The sequence below is a fragment of the Rhinolophus hipposideros genome (assembly GCF_964194185.1).
Source record: "Rhinolophus hipposideros genome assembly, chromosome: 9".
Lineage (NCBI taxonomy): Eukaryota > Metazoa > Chordata > Mammalia > Chiroptera > Rhinolophidae > Rhinolophus > Rhinolophus hipposideros.
This window is the reverse complement of record NC_138055.1, coordinates 39,192,847-39,213,287: the sequence shown is the minus strand read 5'-3', so window position 1 is coordinate 39,213,287 and position 20,441 is coordinate 39,192,847. Positions and strand designations below refer to the sequence as shown.

Below are 20,441 nucleotides of genomic sequence, written 5' to 3'. Positions count from 1 at the left end.
TATATAATGTGATGGCTCGGTGTGAGTTCGGAGGGATAGTGGATGTGGGGAAGGGGATTCACAGTGTGAGGGATATAAATGATGAACGTCTAAGTATTACCTTGTCCTGTACACCTGAAACTAATAAAAAATAAATAAATAAATAAATAAACCTAATTATCTCCCAAAGCCCAGTCTCCAAATACCATCACATGGGGTGGAAAGGGGTAGGGCTTCAACATATGAATTTAGGCACACAGGCAGGAGGAAACATTCAATGTATAGCACTCCACAAGCCACATATTTTAGTCAACCAACCAACCAATATTTTTTATGTGCCAGGCACTATTATTTCGCTGACATTGTAATGATTAAATAAGACAGAAATGTCTCCCTCCAGGAACTTACATTCTGGGAGGAAAAAGGAATAGTCAAACAATAAAAACATAGACAAGATTCTAACTACTTTGAGGAAAATAAAACAGGAATAAGATGTGGAAAGAAAGAACTACTTTAACCAGAAAAATCAGAAAAAAGGCTGTCACAAGAAGTGGTCTTTCAGTTGAGAGCTAAATCATGAACTAGCAGTGAACAAGCTAAACCAATCACAAAAATCTCAGAGAGCATGTATTCTACGATCATCTCTCCAAAGTTTTGGATTTAGGTCACTATTCTCTATCGTGCAAAGGTTTTAGATAGTAAATTCCTTGCCTATTGCCTTCAAAATCACAGTGTCTTTCCTCCCTCAGGTCAAATATGTAAAGACACACATAGATACTTTTCAACAAGTAAACAGTCAAAGAGGAAGAGAGAGTAGAACTCTTCAAAGCAACTATTATCTATTAACACATAGCAAATAATCCCGTACGTCACCTCTTTTCACCTCAAGTGTTTCTACCTAAGTCCAAAATCTGTCGAACATATAGAAAACATAGACTCTAGTGGTCATCTAACCCTGCCCCCAAATGTCTCAGATTTGGGGGGCTTTGAGTGTGACTCTTCCTTCAAAATTCATTTCTGGCTACTGTGAGTATAAATGCCTCCTTTCTTCTTTATACCCAACTGTCTGGTCGAGACAAAGGCTGCATGACTTACCTACCAAATAAAGTACATAATTTTAGAAGAATTTGCTTCAAACCAGTCTTTTCATTTACTGCTGAGGTCTGTGGCTTTGTTCTAGAATGGTTGAGGTCAGAGTTTGACCTCAGATAAGTAGGGAAATACAGTAAATACATCCCTTGAGATTGTAAACTAGAGTATTCAAAAATAACAGGTTTGCCTCACCACTGGATGAAAATGAGGCTTAGCCACATTCTAAGTCCATGTTTTCCTATTTTTTTGGCAATACCATTAGGCACAAAAAAAATCTATCACTAAGCACTTCTCAAAACATTTACTGGGTACAAAAAAATCTGTGTGCACTCTAAGAATTCTCCTTGGGTGATTTACAAACTAGTAAGAAAGATAAAACTACCGCGAACGTGATAAATATGTTTACAAACATCAATTACCATATGGGAATGATTGTAAATAAACATTAAAATTATGTTTTACCAAACTATATGCTTCTGAAAGGCACTTTTAAAAATATTTAAATTTATAAGGCAAGTTTATGATCAAACTCAATGTCATAGAATAAGAATTATAATGACAATTCTATAACATTTCTGAAATGTGTTTGTATAAAACTTTTCATTGGCATAACTCACAAATGATCATGTACTATCTAACTTTTGAAGAAATTATGGCTATGACATTATCCTTGAATCACTCACAATTAAAAATGAGTAAAAACTTTAAAACCAAGTGAATATATAGAAGTAACATATGCTTGCTGAAGAGATTTTAAGCAGAATCATATTATGAGAATTTAGGAACCTAACTTTAAGGTACATTCAGTCCATTTTTTGGTATTATATATTTTTCTGTTGGAAATCTTCTCTTTAATGAGGCAAATTCACTTCAATTAAATTTTTAAATTTAAAGAGAAAAAAAACCTTTACTTTCTTTTACTGAGATATTTGAACTTTTGTTTAAATTAGCCAAAATAGTTCACTTGATTTGTTTTTAAACATTTCACATTTCTAACTAAACTACTTAAAAATTCTAAATATGTTGAAAAGTATTTGAAACGCAAAAACTCATTTTACAACTGAATCAAATCTAAAATGCATAATTCATCACACTTTAAGATTTCTGACATTACCATGTCTTGAAATACACATTATGCTGTCTTTTCTTTCCCCTCAAATTTTATTTATTTGATGGTGTGTCTTTAAAAAAAAATCTGTCTTCTTAGATTTAAGGAGGTACTAGCAAACACTTTAAGTTTCTATTATTGCATGAAGGAGGAAAAATATTCTCATAAGAGCCAATTATCCTACAGAACTGAAGATAGTATTCTTCTAATGACTTCAAAATTGTTCAATTTAGTTTTGATAAATGAAAGAACAACTTTATTTTCTGAATTATTGAAACAGGAATAAGAAACATCACATAATGCCTTCAAAATATGAACCAGCATGAAATTAATAAAATAAAAAATAAAAACGACACCTATATTTTCATTTCTCAAAAATGTCCCCAATCTAGGGATTTTTTGACTAAAAGGTCAATTTTTTTCATTACTACTGTTATTAACAAACAATCCAAATTTTAAAGTATACATTTTTCTCATTGGTTAGAAAAGTACTAAAGAAATCCGTTTGTTTCATTTAAAAACTGCCTATTTGGATGATAAAACTGGAGAAGTCCTTTCTTAAAATGTTTATAATTTGGTCATTGTTTAAACTGTATCCAACAATCTAGTGCTTTTATAAACAAGAGGTTAGCTGTTTTCATTTTGAAAAACTATATAATTTTCTAAAAGTGATCCTCATGTTTTTAAAAAAAGTTGCTAACCGCTAAGTTAGGAAAATGTTGCTGTTAAGTTAGGGAATAACGATGAATGAGGATAAATAGTATAAAACTGAAGTGTCTATTCTTAAAATAATTAACATTTGGGGGGGATGTTTTAAGGTCCTTATTAGGAACATCAATCACGGTGTGATCTCCGTCTGCAGATATAGGTAAAAAGGTACCAATACAAGTTATATGTTGTAAGACAAAGAAGCAAATGAGTAGTGGCCCTATATGGATAAGCTTACAAATACTCTCCTCAAATTAGTTTAAAATGTTTTCATTTTCACTTAAAAAAATGGAATAAAGCCTGCGAAATTCAGTGACTCAGGAAAACGTGATGAAATTGACTTCCTATAAAATTGAAGATGAAGACAAGTATGAAGCAGTATTTTTCGCAAGTAGTGCTTTTACTCTGCAGACATTTTCTTCCTCATTTTAACAATTCTCACAGGTACCTACAAGTACCAAACAACAGTATATAAAAGCGAATAAAACATGTTCTTTTCCCTCAAATTTTATTAAGCAAGATTAAGACCTCTAACAACCTGCAATGTACTAATTCATAAAGAAATAAGTATCCTCAGGGGAAGTATATATTTAACCCCCACTATAACAGATAATTTCCTTTAATAACAATTAACAGTGAGAGGATACTGGGAATATGGAAGGAGCAATGGTATAGTTTTCAGATCTTTCAAAATTCCCTCACAAAACACACAGAGCACCTAAAAAAGTGAAATCAACAATTCATTTCAATATCTGTCACAAAAATAGATGTAGCAATACCTCTATAATCAGTAAAATATAGCAAATGAAGATAAACCACGAACAGTCCCAAGACTCATATGGTATCAGAATCTATGCAAGAGCAAAGATGAAAGCAATAGTGTATTAGACAGACATGAGAACTTAAAAATAACTAATAAATACTCACTGGAGAGCTCAGCAGGCCAATATGAGGACAGCAGCAGCTGAAACTGAGGGACCTACACATTCCAATAGCAAGTAAGTAAGTAGTCCTAAGGTATCAATGGCCTAGGATACACTTGGTCCAACAAATTCTAAATACTTTCAGGAGAAAGCCCCACACTGGGTGAAACAGCTGAAAATAAAATCCAACTGACCAAGCTAGGGACAGTAGAAAGAGAAAAAGAGGGTCAAAATAAAAGTCGAAGAAGGGAACAGAGTCATAAAAATGAACAAATGTTGCCACATTTTTTTTTAATCTGACAAAAACTTGAGAGCAGTATAAAATCATGAGGGAAAAAAATATCTTAACTCACGCCTCCATTTAAAAAGTTCAAGAAAACTAATTTCATAAAAAAAATAAAAAATATTAAAAACAAAAGTAGTAAAGTCAAATCCCATACAATGTTATTATATTTTTAAAAAGGAACAGAAGGACAGCCCTTCAGATAACAAAAGCAGATAACAAAAAAAGAAATTTAAAACTCTATATTTCAAAGTAAGCTAAAAAAATTTAGAAAATAATAAAGTAGATTAAAGAACAAAATAAATCACAATTAGAAAAACTTAGAATAGATGTGAGAAATTACAGAAAAATATTATAACAGAATAAACCATTTCAGAAAAAATGACTAAACTGAAAAGAACATAAGATAGAATAAGCTAAGCTGAAAATATCATACAAGAAATATAATAAAAGGGGAAACATGTTTCAGATCAAAAAGAAATGAAGGGATGAAAAGGATTCAAGAATAAAGGCAAATATAGAATACGAAGACTATCCAACACACACAGAGTAAGAGTCACCAGAAAGAAAAGTATTAAAATTATAATTTAACAAAAACTCCTTGAAATTTAAAAAAAGGAATCCAAACGATGTATATATTAAAAGGACACATTGTAAATACAGGGAAATCAACTCAGAATGATTAATAACAGAACATACTATAGTAAAATTATTTGACTTAAGAGAACAAGAAATTGGAAGAATTAGATTGAAATTACTCTTTGTCAGCAATATTTTATAACAGAATAAAATGGAATAATATATTCAGATACCCATGAAAAGAAAGAAGAATAAAAAAATCTCTTAATGAACCACTAGGGAAGGGTCTTCAAGAAATATTCTTAAATAAGAAAGGGGAGGGGGAAAATTATTTCTAAATAAATAATAAAAGTATTTATTTAATACATTACCATCTGTACAGAAAAGGAAAGAGGAGTTAGTTAGTTAGTTAGTTAGTTAGTTAGTTAGTTAGTTAGTTAGTGTTGGCTTTTGCATACATTATAAAAGACTCTGGAAGGATAAAAATAAACCAACAGTGGTTACTTGTTGAGAGGAATGGGGACTAGATGGATACAGCATAGGATGAGGAGCAGGCTTTTCACTACGCACCACTTTTACTATACATATTTTTGATATTTGAACCACTTGAACACCTTTTTTAACTGGTGTGGGATAGTACTTGAACATTTTTTAAGGCTTTCCCTGGAAATTCTAATGTGAACCAGATTGAGGACTACTGCTTTAAAATCTAAAGGAAGTCAAAACCATGAAGCAAAAAAGATAAAATGAAAAAAAACTAGTGAAAACTACTACATAAACATAATTTTAAAATGCACTACTTTGATCTAAAAGTCTTACTTTTAACAAATGCACAACTGACATATTAAGTAAAATAGCCTCAAAATGTAGCTTTTTATACAAATAATTCTACCAGTTTGTTTTGAATAAACTTTTTTAGAATATATACGCTTATTGTTTCAATACTTATTGTTCAGCAGTTTGACAAAAAGGGTCTTCCAAACATTAATATTTAAACTGGATTTGATAATTCAATCATCAATTCATTTTTGTAATAAGAAAGAAAATACTTGCAAGTATTTCACCGTGACTCTTCCCCATAACGACTCTCTCTTTTCAAGGGTTGTGAAGAGGATGAGTTTCCTAACAACTGAAATTCACTCATTTCCCAATATCTAAAGAAATCTAAAATATAGTATTAAATGAAATGAATATGAGACCCACCAAAACACAGAATCTTATTTTTTCCTTTCATTTTTTTCTGTTTTTCAGAATGTTGTCAATTATTCTTAAAAATAGCTGAATAAACAGAATGTCTTCTACTATGCTAAATTTGTATTTCCTTCAGCATTCTCTGCTTCTACGTAGGACTGCAACTACGTTTTGGATTACCAATGCAGAACTGGTTAATTCCTCACATAGCAGTAATCAAGCTAAATCTCTGGGATATCAAGCCATTGCTCTAATCTACCCTTACCAAATGCCAGAAACACAAATTACCACAGTAGCCTCTGGCTGAGGGCCCAATTGCCCAACACTTGACTAGTATTCACTTTAAAATAGTGCACAAAATTATTGAGAAAAGCATTTATTCATATTTAAGTAATGTAACTGGTGAAACCAACAATAGAACATAGGTAGTAACCTGAAGCAATATAGACCCATTTATAATGTCAATTTAAGGTCATCTTAAACACTATTTACACATAACTTTTCTTTTAATTAAAGTCTCAAACAGTAAACTATTGTCTGTGTCTATGAGTTTTTGTTTCTTCATTTGTTTGTCTTGTTCCTTTGTTGTTTTCAGTTTTATATACCACATATCAGTGAAATCATATGGTTCTTGACTTTTTCTAACTTACAGTATTTTGCTTAGCATGATAATCTTAAGTTCCACCCATGTTGTCACAAATGGCATTATTTCATCTTTTCTTATGGCAGAATAGTGAATTGTACACCCGAAACCTATCTTACATAGATAGTTACATACTTGATTAATAATTGTCAACCTAATAAACTTTAATTAAAAAAAATTATTTTTCAAACAGAATAATCAACATACTATAACCGGGAGGCATTTCAACAGGAAATGGCATTTGGAAGAACAGGCCCAGTCTTTAAAAAGTTTATATAGAAAATTCCCATAGCTAGCCATAGCTACCAATAAGGACAATTATCAGGGATGCTAATTTAATAACCAGCAGTCTGTTAATTGATTTTTTAAAATGTCGTATCATTATGAGATGTGCGATGTGATAAGCTGCCAAGTTTCCTCAGTGCTCATCACAGGTGGGGATCAGCTTGGTAATGAGAGTCAGAGAAAGGAAACAAAAGAGATTGGAATCTAAGTAATACAAAGGTGAGTTTTCTATTCAAGTTTCATGAAAAGTCCTTTAAATAGCTAACTCTGACAAATGCAGCATGACTCACTTTTCTTCCTCTGGTGAGGCCATACACCCTGGACAGAACAGGAAAGGAGAGGTAGTGCCGACCCCCATTGTACTGCAAAGTTCACTGTATTCGTTATTTCCTCCTGTTTTGGGTACATTCACAAACCTCCACCTATCCCGGTAATTAGACCATATCACATAAAACAGCTCTGTTACAATTCTCTGTAATAGTTAATGTTGTTTTTAAGAAAAGTTTAAAGGTTTTATAAACATTCCATTTATTAATTATTCTTTCTCTGTTCAGACTGAAATCTTGACAGACACACCCAACAGTCGCCTAAATGGAGGTAGATTAATTGATAAAACTGAAAATTCAAGCCCTATATTTTGAGAGTCACATGAAAATATTTGGATTTTTCATAGCGATGAACAGGTATAAATTTTGCTTTTCTTTTTATGTATTGTGCACATTTTCCACAATAAACATATTCTCATAAATACAGGAGCATACAAACGTTATTTAAGGAGAAAGTCTTCTCAGCTAACTTAATCTAGTCTTGCCAGTACTATCTTTTTGTATTCCTAAATTTTTTGCTCTATTTAGGATACCATAGAGAGGCAGGCACCAATATATTATCTCTGTCACAAATAGCAGAAAAGAATTTTTTTCTATTTTATTAAGCTCCATAAATATTTAGAAAACCTATATGTTACATATGCCTTAATATAAAAAATACATGGATTGCCATATTCTATATAAAATATGATATAGTTACTTTCAAATATTTGAGAGATGACTGGCAAACTATAAATTCAAGCAAGAAAATTAATATATTCACTATTTTAAAACTCAGTTTTTCTAATTTTTCATCCTATATATATCTAGCGTACACTGGCCTCCTTTGACACTCACAAATTTAATATCTCTTATTCCTAAGAAATTATTAGACATAACCAACTTTGTACGAGTTGGCAAAAAAGGCTGTATCTCCAGAAAGAAATGGATTACAGAATCAAATAGTGAAGCCCAAGATTTTCTAAATTCTCCCTGAATTATGTCTTTACAATATACTTTAAATATTTTTAGTAAAAACATATTTCCAGAAAATCTACCACATATACCTATGTATGCACAAACTAGGTAAATATAAAGCAGATATACAGATTTATAGATTATCTTCCAATTTGAGTTATCCATATTTTTATAATGGCTCCATGAGTTGATTACTCAAACCATGTTCCTTAAAAAAATTACTCAAAATACCTGCTTTAAATTAATGTATCTGAAAATTGAAATTAATTTCCTGCTGTAGCTCCAAAAAAGAATATTTAAAATCGAAAAGGTTCCTTGTTATTCTACCTGAAGACTAAGGTAAAGTAGATGCCCTTCTCCCTATTTTTCTCAATAAGTACAGCTAAAAGGCCTGGACATTATGTTTAAAATAAATGTAAGAAGATTCTTACAGTAGGTGGTAAAACGGCAGACCTCCTAAGCACTTGAGGACCCAAGGAATGACACAGAGGTAAGTTCTGTGAGTTTTCTTTTTGCTTTATATATCCCAAACTAAGTAATGGGATTGCCAGCAACCAGGAAATGCCAATGGGTACAAACAAAAACATTCCAAGAAATGCCATCCCTCTCTAGCCAAAGGACCATGAAATGGGCAGAACAAAAAACTTTTAGATAATAAATGCCCTATGACAGCCACGCCCCATGGAAAAAAAAATATGACCCCACCTCCAGCTCAGTGAGCTAAGGCCAAAGTGCTGAGTCCACACCTCCATCCTGGCTGCCCTGTGAAGGGGTGACAGAGAAAACCATGTGGTATGGAGCTGTTTGTAAAACCTGCATCCCCGCCCAGAGGTAAGGAGGCTTTCCCCCTCCCCATCCTCTCCTGTGTCAGAAGAAGCTGCATGGGAATCATTCAGAGAGATAACAAGGCTGCCCAGCTCCATGGTGTGCACTGCCTCTATAATGGCTGCTGCAAAACAAATGCTGACCACTATTTTCACTTTTTGCCTTTAAAAAAAAAGAGAGAGAAAGAGAGAGAGAAAATCCTCTTCAGATTTCTTTCAGTTAGGAAAATCACGTACTGATGTAGGTTTTTCATAAAAGTGAAGCGGCGTAAGGCGAAGTTCTGAAAAGCAGAGGTTCCCTCTGTAAGTTAAACAACATGCCTGCCTTTGAGTTCAATTTAGCTGAGACCTCCTAGTACATTTTTCTATCACTTACTTAGCCATGGTGATAAAATACTCCATAAGCTAGTTTACTTTTTTATTCATGCAGTATAAAAAGATAGAGGCCCTTCTTGATTCTGAAGTAAAATCATCTAAAAACAAAAAGGTTTCTTTGGAAGTACTGTTTCCTGTAAAAGGAAGATCTTTTCAAATTGAATATGAGTTTTAAACATTCAAGTTGTTTCTTAAATTATCACCATTGATAGGAAAAGCAGTAAAACAATGATAATGCCACTTGGAATTTATATTGGACTTTACTGTGAAAAGCTCAAGTGCGGTATGGTCAGGGCCTTGGTGGTTTCTCAGGTGTGTTCTGTTCCCATTAGTAGATGGAGAAACTAAATTTACAAAGGCATATGTCACACTAAAGGACCCAGAGAAAACACAAAGTTCTGTCAGTATTCAGCACTGTGACATGATAAGCACCGCTTATCATTCCAAGTATGGGGCTGGTAAGTGTGGCCGTCTGCACTATAATTAGCCTTTGGTGAGCAGTGTGCTTTATATTAGTTCATTCATTTAAAAGCATTAATTGAGTCCACACTACATGCCAGGTATTGCTCTAGGTACTAGAAAGGAAAGTCCCTAATCTCACGGAGCTTATACTCTGGTGTGTGTTGGGGGGGGAGAGGGAGAATAAACGAATCAAAATAAAACATCAAGTAGAGATAAGAGTTATGGGGGGCAAAGAAGCAAAGAAAGACGGCTACGGAATACTGAGCACGTACAAGGTTCTTATTTTCTATGGCATGGTCAAGGAAAAGTCTCCAAAAGAGGTGGCATTTGAGCGGGGATCTGAGGGAAGCTAGGGTTCACTGAGAACTGTTGAAGTATAATTTTCAAAAAGTTAAAATGTGACTCATATAAATGTAAACTGAACATATGCCAAAGATTTCTTCTACTCATTTATTAATAAATAAATCATTTATGTTAAGACTAAATGAATCAAATGAATACATATATATTTTTTTATTTTTTTTAAATTATGGATTGTTACACTAAGAAAGAGTGCTAGGTTAGAGACAAAACTGGTAAATGTCCTATAGGGCAATAAACTACTCTTTGAATTTATCTTTTCAAACAAGAAGAAATTATTTGTATCTCTTCTGGGGAAAAATTAAACTAACATGTACTATCAATACTTCTGAGATTTTTAATCAATAGTAAACCATGAGTCAAATAAAATATATTCTCCTAAATAATCCTTGGGTAGATTTGTTAAACAATGGCCCCATAAGACACTGAAAAAACACACTGCTTAGCTTTTTCCTTATTTTCATGTTTTGCAGATTTTTAACAGAGCCATGCAGATATTTGGGGGAAGGGCATTTCAGGCAGAGACTGTGATTAAATCATAAACCATTTCCCTCCACTCACCATTCCAATAGCCAAGGAATGCCCTTCCCAAAAGGCTCACACATTCACCTGGACCTTATGAAGTTTGGTGAGCAGTGTGCATTAATAGCTGGAGGTAAACTGGAAGTAAATAGCTGGCGGAAAACTGGAAAAGTTGGAGAAGCCAGGTTTACACTGGAAGGAGAATGAAAACTGAAGCTGAGAAATGATTTGATGTACATTTTTAAAAACACTACTCTACTTGCTGAAATAAAAACTCATTAAGGAGAAGAGGAAGAATAGAAGCTAGGAGACTACTGAGGAGACTATTAAAATAATCTAGGCAAGTAAACAAATACATAGTTGGTCAGATGAAAAAGTGCATTGCAGGAGAAAAAATTATAACATGGGAAGGTTGGTAGGGGATGTCAGCGTTGTCTGGAAAGTTGTATCTCAAGGTGGTATCTGCATGGACACCTGAACGATATAAAAAAGAAAACATAGAAGAGGGTAAAAGGGGTCAAATATATGGTGATGGAAGGAGAACTGACTCTTGGTGGTGAACGTACAATGTGATGTAGAGATGATGTAACACAGAATTGTACACCTGAAATCTATGTAATTTTACTAACCATTGTTACCCGAATAAATTTTAGTTAAAAAAAAAAAAGTGCAGAAAATTAAGGAGTGTTCCAGATATAGGGATAAAATAAAATGATTGAGGAGAAAGAGAGGGAAAGGAAAAGACAGGGAGAAGGAATAAAAGAATACAGGGCCTTGCAAACCCTTGTAAGAACTTAAACTTGACTTTTAGTTTGGGTGAGATGAGAAGTCACTGAAGGTTTCGGAGCAAAGAAATGACAATCATTAAATACTAAACAGATCAAGGTGGCTGCAATGTGGAGAATGGTCTATCTGTGAGTTGGCAATGACAGAAGCGTAAAAATTTGTTAGAAGATATTTTAGTATTCCAAGGGAGAAATAAGGATAGGTTTTTAGCAGTGACTTAATGATAAACAGTCGAAACCTGGATATTTTGAAGATAGAATCAACAGATTTTCCTGGAGCAACAGACATGGAGTAAACACAGAAAGGAAGAAATGTGGGTTTCAGCCTTAGCAATAGGAAAGATAAAGGTGCCATTGATTGAGATGGGGATGCCGATAGAAAAATACAAATTCATTATGGAAATTTAAGGAGAAGAAAAGGAAACACTGACTATAAACAACTTATGAAAAAAGTTAAATATCTAAATTTGGGGTTTTTAGGATTCTGAACTCTTTTCAAATGTAATCACAAATAACAAAAATCAGAATGCCCAATTTCCAAATTTTCTCCATCAGAAACAGAGTATTTTCACCAAACTGGTCTTGGACAACCAACCCTCAAGGCTTCTCACAGATTCATACTTTTCAATATGGCATTTATCATTCATTTCATCCATGTTGGTTAATATTTAAGTATATTTTGCATATTAATATTTAAGTATAATATTTTGCATATTTAAGTACTTGATCCCACATTCATAAAGTATTTACTGAGCACTTTTTGAAATTATATTACGTTTCATCAAGAGGCCTACATATTAAATTTTAAATACACTGGGTTTACCTGAAGTTCTTTGTATCTCTCTTGAAAAGAAATGGCCTCTCGTTCTTTTTCTTTAAGAAAATCTTTTTCCAAGATACTGTGCTTTTCCATCAACGATTCCACATCCTAAAAAAAAAAAAAAAAAAAAAAAAAAAATCCAAGCACAAATTATATAATATTTAATGGCATAAAATATATATAGTTTTTTCAATGAACATACCAAAACATTATTTGGTAAGGAAAGAACCCAGAGGCAATATGGTTTAAAGTTCTGCAATCAATAAAATCTATCTCTACACATACTTCTTATAAATTTGCTAAGGTCTTTTGATAGATCTATTTGTAGGAAAAATAAATGAGAACACAAATAACTTACTAAAATAGCTGTATATCTAAGTATTCTTTTCAAATATCCCATGATGCCTGACTTCCTGTCAGGACAAGACAGTGTTACAAATCTTCTAAACTGTATAAGAAATACACAGTACCAGCTTTCAAGGAAAATAAAAGAACCAAAAGGAAAGCATTAGAGGAAAAAAACAAAATCTAGTAAAGGATGTCCACATCTTTAAAAGTATACATTTAAGACTAGAGATTTCCTATCAAAGACTTTTATGTGATAAACTCATATGACTGATTTAAACCTACGGGCAAGGCAAGACAGAAGCTTCTTCCACTGATGAGTTTTTAATCAGAGATTGCGATTATTTCATATTTCCACAATGTGTCACTCAAACATTTATATTTTTAGGAAAATGTAAATATACCTTTTTAATTCTCTGTTTTTCTTCTTCAGAAACTTTGAGTTTCATCTCCAGACTTGAAATTTTCTGCTGAAGCTGTATGTTTGATACATTGGCTCCAGGATTCTCAGCCTCATCCACATGAGCAATTGTTCCATTACTTTTCTCATCAGTTAAACCCAATGGAAAAAGTGAGATATCCAGATCAGTGTGTGTTGATTGCTGAATCTAAACCACATTAAAAAAAATATATACAAGAGGGGAAAGTTTACACTGTACAAATAATGAAAACATCCAAAGGGCACCAGAAACCACATTTGGAAATTAAGTTGTAGCAAGGGTTCCGAAATTATTTCACCCTTTAAGAAAAATCAACAGAAGACCTCAAACTGTTACAACAACCTGATCTTTGCAGTAAGACACAAAATTCCTCTAAACTTTTGTGTTTAAAACATTTATTATTTTGCTAGCAAACCACTAAAAACTTAAAACTTTGTCTTATGCTTGAAAGTATATAATTAAGTACAGACACATTAGCTATTCACCAGTTCTTGAATTTACATACACACACAGAATTTGCTTATATTTTAAACACAACATTTGAAATTTATCAGTAATCTCCAATTGATGATCACTCTCTAGTAAAGATAACAGGTGACTCAAGATTGTATATAACACTGAAAATCTGGACTAACTCCAGCATCTAGCACAACGCCAGTATCAATAAATAATTAAATGAATAAACCCTATCATTGTGATCTTTTTGGTTTTTACTCTAAAATTGAAAAGAACACTCTGATACCCGAAAACATAAACTAAGCTTCCCTGAAAAGAGAAATAATTATTATTTTTTTGTAATTACTTTGCCTTTGGAAGGTCAAGGTTTGAAATGCAAAACTAAGTCAATTTTAATAAATGAGATACTCAAACCCTATTTTGGTAAGTAAGGCTACTTAAATACCTTGCAATAGTGCCACAGCACAAACATATTATTCAGGTATTTTTAATTCTATATATTAGCTTCAAAGCTAAAATAGCTACAGAAATATTTCTTTTAGAAAGTTAAAAAAAATAAATCAAAAGCATTAAATCAGTATGCAATTTTTTAAGAATGCAAATTTCCTACAAAAATATACTTGTCTTTACCTGTGTTTTAGGAACAGTTTGATTGACAATGCTGTTGTCTGCATTCGTAATCTCTGGTGACGAAACGATGGGCTCAGAAGAGAGGCAGCCAACTGAAAGAGAAGAGTAGTCATGGTCCAGTACAATCGCAGAAGAAGCTGCAGAAAGATGAACTCCAGACACTAAAGGAAAACAAACACAAAAACAAATTACTAAAGAGAAAATAAACAACAGGTTGAAGGAAAAAAAGAGAATAGAGGGAGGGAAAGGGAATAGGGCAAGGGAAGTCAAAGCAAAAAGACTGGAAATAAGGATTCTATGACTATTCCTCAAGGACCATTACCTGAAATCGAAAACTAGTGTTTCTAAATTTAACATGACATTTCCACGTGAGACCCAGGCAAACAAAACAACTGAATAATGTCTTAGTGTTTACATACTAACACATTACCATAGAAGTGCATTTGCATCTCAGAGAAAGTATTCAAACATATTATCTATCTTTTGAGTTAGTTAAGAAAAAACACTAGCATGCCTACCAGTGCCAGGCACGGGGACTAGGCATGAGAAATCAGCACTAAGCAATCAAGCATCCATGTCCTCGGTGACCTTGTGACCCAGCAGGCAAGTCAAATCAATGATTTATTACAATAAACTGAGCTAAGGGGAAGAAAAATTACTTTAGAATAACTAATCCAACTGTCTCTGTTAACTTCTTTTTCAAAAACAGTTTTTCCATGTTTGCTGAATTGTTTCAATAACAAAATAATATTGAAATATAATTCTGTAATTAGTATCACAACATAACATTATTAGACTGTGATTAGGGTTCAAATATAAAGGTGATGAAAGGAAAGCCAATTGCCAAGCATGAAATAAGACAAAAATATTGATGAGGGCAAAATAAACAGCTTATATTACTTTATTTCCAAATGCTCTCTCAAAAAAATTCAAATACATTTATTTGTATTGTGTGTTTTAAAGTTTAAGAGTAAATTAGTTTTAGCATTAATCCATGTATACGTTTTGACTTTCTAAATTATAGAGACTTTTTATTCCACATTGGCATTAGTGGAAACGCCAGCGAAGTTCTACATAAATTCTGGAAGACAGCTCACAATGGAAATTGTATTTTTGCCTGAAGAAAGACATGTATATGGTCATTATGTATTAATAAACTAAAGAATACATCAATTTCTGATTGGTAGTCTATGGGATCATTTAATTATTTTATATAAATTTTTATTTCATAGCAGTATTGTGTTTTTAAAATACTATGTGCCATACTGGATAAGGTATCCTGGCTTCTTCCATAAGCATTTCACTATTTTACCTAAATACAGAAAACTGGAATTTCAACTCATGTTCACACTTGACACATCGTTTTCAAAAGTCACTTATTTCTAGTATTCACTATTCCACATGGTAACAAATTTCCCTAAAATGTCAAAATATTCTAACTTCTAATTTTAAATTATAATTTATAACAAAAATATTACTAATTAATTTTAAAGGTATGAAAATTGGTACTATAGTATAGTAAGAAGGAATACAACCCTATTATTAAGAGCATAGGCTTTGGAACCACATTGCCATACCAGGTATAGAACAACTGTCAAGTTTACTTAACTTCCCTCAATTTCCTTATCTGTAAAATTGGCATCATGTTGGCGATGAGGTTAAATTGATTAAAATATGTAAAGCTTTTAGCACTGTGCTAATGTTACTTTCATTATTATTTCAAAGATTAAAATCTGTTGGACAAGTATGTTTTTTTCTGATCATAGCAGGTATGTATGATTATGAACCTGAGTTCAAGAAACTCTTAAAAATATAATTCTGATCTAACACCAGAGCATTTTAACATCTTTTTATGTCTTCATATTTATAGCCAAAATCTAAGACAAGATGTCATGCTGACCCAAGTTAAATTCTCAATCTGTAAAATTAAACGTTCAAGTATAGTAGGGAAAGAAGGGGAGAAAATGGGTAGCATAAAGAAAGGGAGAAAGTAAGAAGGTAAAGATAAGAGATAGATGAAGAGAAGGGAAAGGAAGAGGTTGAGGGAGGAAAGTAGGTAGAGGGCAAGGAAGTCACCCTCAACCTCACACTTTCTACTAGCTTCCACCACCTATCACACTTTTCCTTCATATCCAAATGTCTTATCTCCAAATTATTCCTGTCTCAATTTTCTTTTCACTCATCCCTCATCATCTCACCAGACCTATCAATTAAGATATTAATTTTCCTTTCAGCTACTATTAAATCAAATGAACACTTCTTGTTTAATCTTTCTTTAGTTCTCCACAGTACGTAATACTAATGACCCTCCCTTTATCTTGACATTCTTCCCTTGGCACCTGTGAACTACTATATCTAAGACTACCTCCTAATATTTTGACTACTTTTTCTTTTTTTTCCTTTTCAGGCTCTTTCTCCATTCAATCTTAAGATTCATTGTTTTCTACATGATCTGATCTTTTCAAAAGTCACATTATTCTTACTATTATCAAAACATATTTATCACCAATAAGCTAATGACACCTAAATTCACATGTCTAGCACTAACAACTGTGCAGACTTCCAGATGCATATTCTCACCTAACTACCAGACAGTTCCATTTAACTATCTAGCAGATACATCAAACTTACCCATTACCTTATATAAACCTGCTTTGCTTCATGTTTTCCATTTTAGTTAATAAAATCTCAAAGAACTATTTGCCCACACCAGAAATTATAACATTAAGTGCCGCCTTCATTCCAGTCACACTGTGTGTTAGTAGCACACAGTGCTACTAACAGTTACCTGATTATGCCATATTATTCAATACCTCTGTGACCTCACAATACTACTGCTTAAGTAAAAGTCATAGCAATGGAGTCAGAAATGGATTCAAATTTCAACAATAACAGCTTACTTGTTACGCAGCCGTGGGCAACTTACACAAACCCCATCTAAACCACAGCTCTCCTCTTCTGAAAATGGGGAAATAATATGTACCTCTAAATGATGTTTTACACAGAATCACGGAAATGATAAGAAATATTTAGGGCAATGATTTCTCTTCTAGGGAAGCGCAGGGAAAGGACAGAAGAAGAGTACCAGAATTGGTAATGTTCTATATCTTAAGTTAAGTGGTAGATTCATGAATATAATAAAGAAAAAATATAATAAAAGTATATAATATAATATAATATAATATAATATAATATAATATAATATAATAAAAAATAATAAAAATAAAAAAATATAATAAAGAGAAAAATAATTACACATGCTTAAAAATATAATGCTGAAGACTTCTTGTTTCAATGCCCTTCCTGGTTGTAGTACTCAACTCCCATGAGCTACATTATCCAAAGGATCAAAACTCACATTGGATAAATAAGAAAAAACCCTAATCCAAACTAAAGATTAATAGGGACCAATAAGTTTATTCAAAGAAATGACACTTTTGTGAAAAAATGTCAAGAATTCTCAATAGACAAATAAACACAAGATTTGAAGTTGTGAGCCTTTTTGAATGCCTGCTAATCACATCAATATTTATTCCAGACATAAGGAAAGTTGAACCTAAAATGACTATAATTTAAATGTGCTTTCAACTTATAAGACATTAGCGGGATTTTAAGAAATTTAACTTGACAATGTAATGTTCACTGAATACGAGTATACCATAACCCAAATCCCATTTTTAAAATAAAATGAGAGAACAAATGAGTAGTACTCATTTGAAAGAAAAGGGAACGTATAAATACAGAGGGTGACAAAAAAATGTATAAATATTTTAATAAAAAAAAAACTGTATTAAAATTGTAACACTCAATATATACTGATAACAAAAGATGAATACAAGTCATGTGTATACATTTTTTTGGCATGCCCAGTATATTACCCTCTAAATGGAAATTAGTTTTTTGTGGTGTGTTTTTGTTTTTTGTTTTTTTTCCAGTTAACCTGTTAGATTTATGCTATGGTAAAATAAATAAATCTTCACTGAATTTTAGCTGACTATTCAATCACTAGCCCTAAAAAAATCCACATTAGTAAATATTGTCTGTATCTGTAGATCCAAAATATTAATACTTTTGATGGCATACATGATTTATACATGTTTGCTTAACAAGTAGGAATATTTAAGCCTAATAATAAAAAAATCACAAATTGCAATATGTAAAATTTAATTATTTTCTCACCTAGTCAAGAAGATACAAATTTTAGTTTCAAACTGCTACAATATTCATGGGTCTATCAACAGTAGATTAATGTCAGCCTTCCTGACCAAAATCTTTAAATTCAGACCAAGTTACCCAAAACACCAAGCTCAACCATACTTTTTATAAGAAGTAGAAATTTACAAAATTTGTATATTTTCATATTTTGTTTGTTTGCTTGATTTTAAGTCTTAAGAGTACAGAAAAAATATGCTTCAATTTAAATGTAAAATTCTTGCTTTCCTAAGACAAGGTCAGCATACAGTCCTTCACAGCTATAAACCTAATCAAAAGTGCAATTAATGGTAGTTCTTCATCTTTAACTTTGTAATGGTAATTAGCAAATTCATTGGATATATCATTTTTCATTAATGGACTTCTTCTAAAACACAAGAAAAGCCTACTATGTCAGAAAACTACACAAGCAAAGGAATCCAAGTTTCCAAATAGCATGTGATTTTTATTTCCCAGTAGCTCTACCTGTGGTCAACCCTGTTTTGTTTCCATAAGCATAATTCTTGTAAATTTAAATAAGAACAGGTGTAAATACCCATGCATTTTTAACTATATCCAAAGAAATCTGCTTATCTCTGTTAATAGTTAAATAATTCAAGAGAACACCAATATATAATAATAATGAACACCAATATATAACTTTTCACTTAGAAAATATTTTTAGTCTTTAATTTTCTTTCAGTCTTATCCAATGCAGGCTCTCCATTTTCACCATTCTTTCATCTCACAGGTACATTAGAGGCTGATGATTACCTTTCACAAATTGTCATCTCACTCAAATTCTATGATATATTGATTTATTTTCTGATCTAAGTAGGAGTCCACTTTTTCCTGTTTGATGCTCATTGTTGAGAGTTCTCAAAATCGCTTATGTAGTAAAATCACTCATGTATGGTAAATAAAGAATATACAGGAATGAAGATCCAGATGTCCAAATATGAAGATTTGTTAGTAAATATAAAACAAGTGGACACATTGTTTTAATTGGCACTAAACAGGGTAAAAGGCAATGTTTAGAAAAGTATTAACTCTATTCAATGAGGGCTCCCTACCGGAAAGTCCCCTTGATTTATAATTTAATGAATAATGTAATTTGATGGATTTCAAGATACATACAGAATATTTAGAGATTTAAGGAGAAACATGTAATAGCTTAGAAAAGAATAATAGGCAAGAACACAAGAAACAGGAATGCTCACTTTCTTAATAAAAGAGGGATTACATAATTAATGAAATTTCTACCATGTTAGTTATCTTTAATTATTCTCCAGAGTATTGTATAAATAAAACCTCCACTTCTGCTTGTTTCTTTGAGGAATAATAGTGTGTTTGTAAGAACTGTGTAGGCAACACCATATACCATAAATTGTAATGAGCAATTTTTAGAATTATGCAAATGACTAAAGAAACTATGTTTTAATTTCTAAATGACACATGCAAAGGTAGAGTCCTCATAATCTATTGCTAGCATGGTCAACACAAAATATATTAATATAACTTTTGGAATAGAAAAATAAAAAAGTAAGCTATTTATATCAACACTGCTTCTTCATTATCATAGCAGGAAGAAAACCTCACAGCATCCAAAAAACACATAAAAAGAAAAAGAAAAACAAATAAAATCCAGAGAGTACTGTTTAAAGAGTCCAGTAAGTTTGAAAATATGGGAAAAAATATTTCACATAATAAATATATTTAAGCCACACTACTATCGTAAATCTGACATTTTTTTTTCCTTTAACTCTTGTTCACATGATGTGACCAAACATAGGCAAATCCTAAGCAATTTCCCAAAAGGTAGAAAAAAAGAAATTTAAGATGAATATATGGTGAGGCCGTTTTTGTCTCTTGAATCTATGGAAATTGGATCCTTAAGAGTTTCTTTTAAATATGAAAATCAAAGGCAACAAAAGCAAAAATGAACAAGTGGAACTTCATCAAACTAAAAAACTTCTGCACAGCAAAGGAAACCATCAACAAAATGAAAGGCAACCTATTCAGTGGGAGAAAAGATTTACAAATCATATTATCGGATAAGAAGTTAATACCTAAAATATATAAAGAACTCATATAAAACAATAGCAAAAAAGAGCAAAATCAAGTGAAAAACCAGGCAGAGAATCTGAATAGACATTT

At 32.1% G+C, this 20,441-nt stretch overlaps 1 protein-coding gene across 15 annotated transcripts in view; it reads right to left on the bottom strand.

Moving 5' to 3' along the window:
- The window catches only part of CCDC91 (coiled-coil domain containing 91), a 334,936-nt gene that overhangs the window by 190,731 nt on the left and 123,764 nt on the right, over positions 1 to 20,441 (bottom strand). For 7 of the 15 annotated variants that reach the window (XM_081061004.1, XM_081061005.1, XM_081061001.1 and 4 more), the window contains exons 4-6: positions 14,094 to 14,254; positions 12,972 to 13,175; positions 12,226 to 12,330 (exon numbers count right to left, since the gene is read on the bottom strand). In XM_081061004.1, the coding sequence (XP_080917130.1) occupies positions 12,226 to 12,330; positions 12,972 to 13,175; positions 14,094 to 14,254 (470 nt within the window). The remainder of the gene's footprint in view (positions 1 to 12,225; positions 12,331 to 12,971; positions 13,176 to 14,093; positions 14,255 to 20,441) is intronic. The other 8 variants (XM_081061007.1, XM_081060996.1, XM_081060997.1 and 5 more) reach the window with 3 other exon arrangements.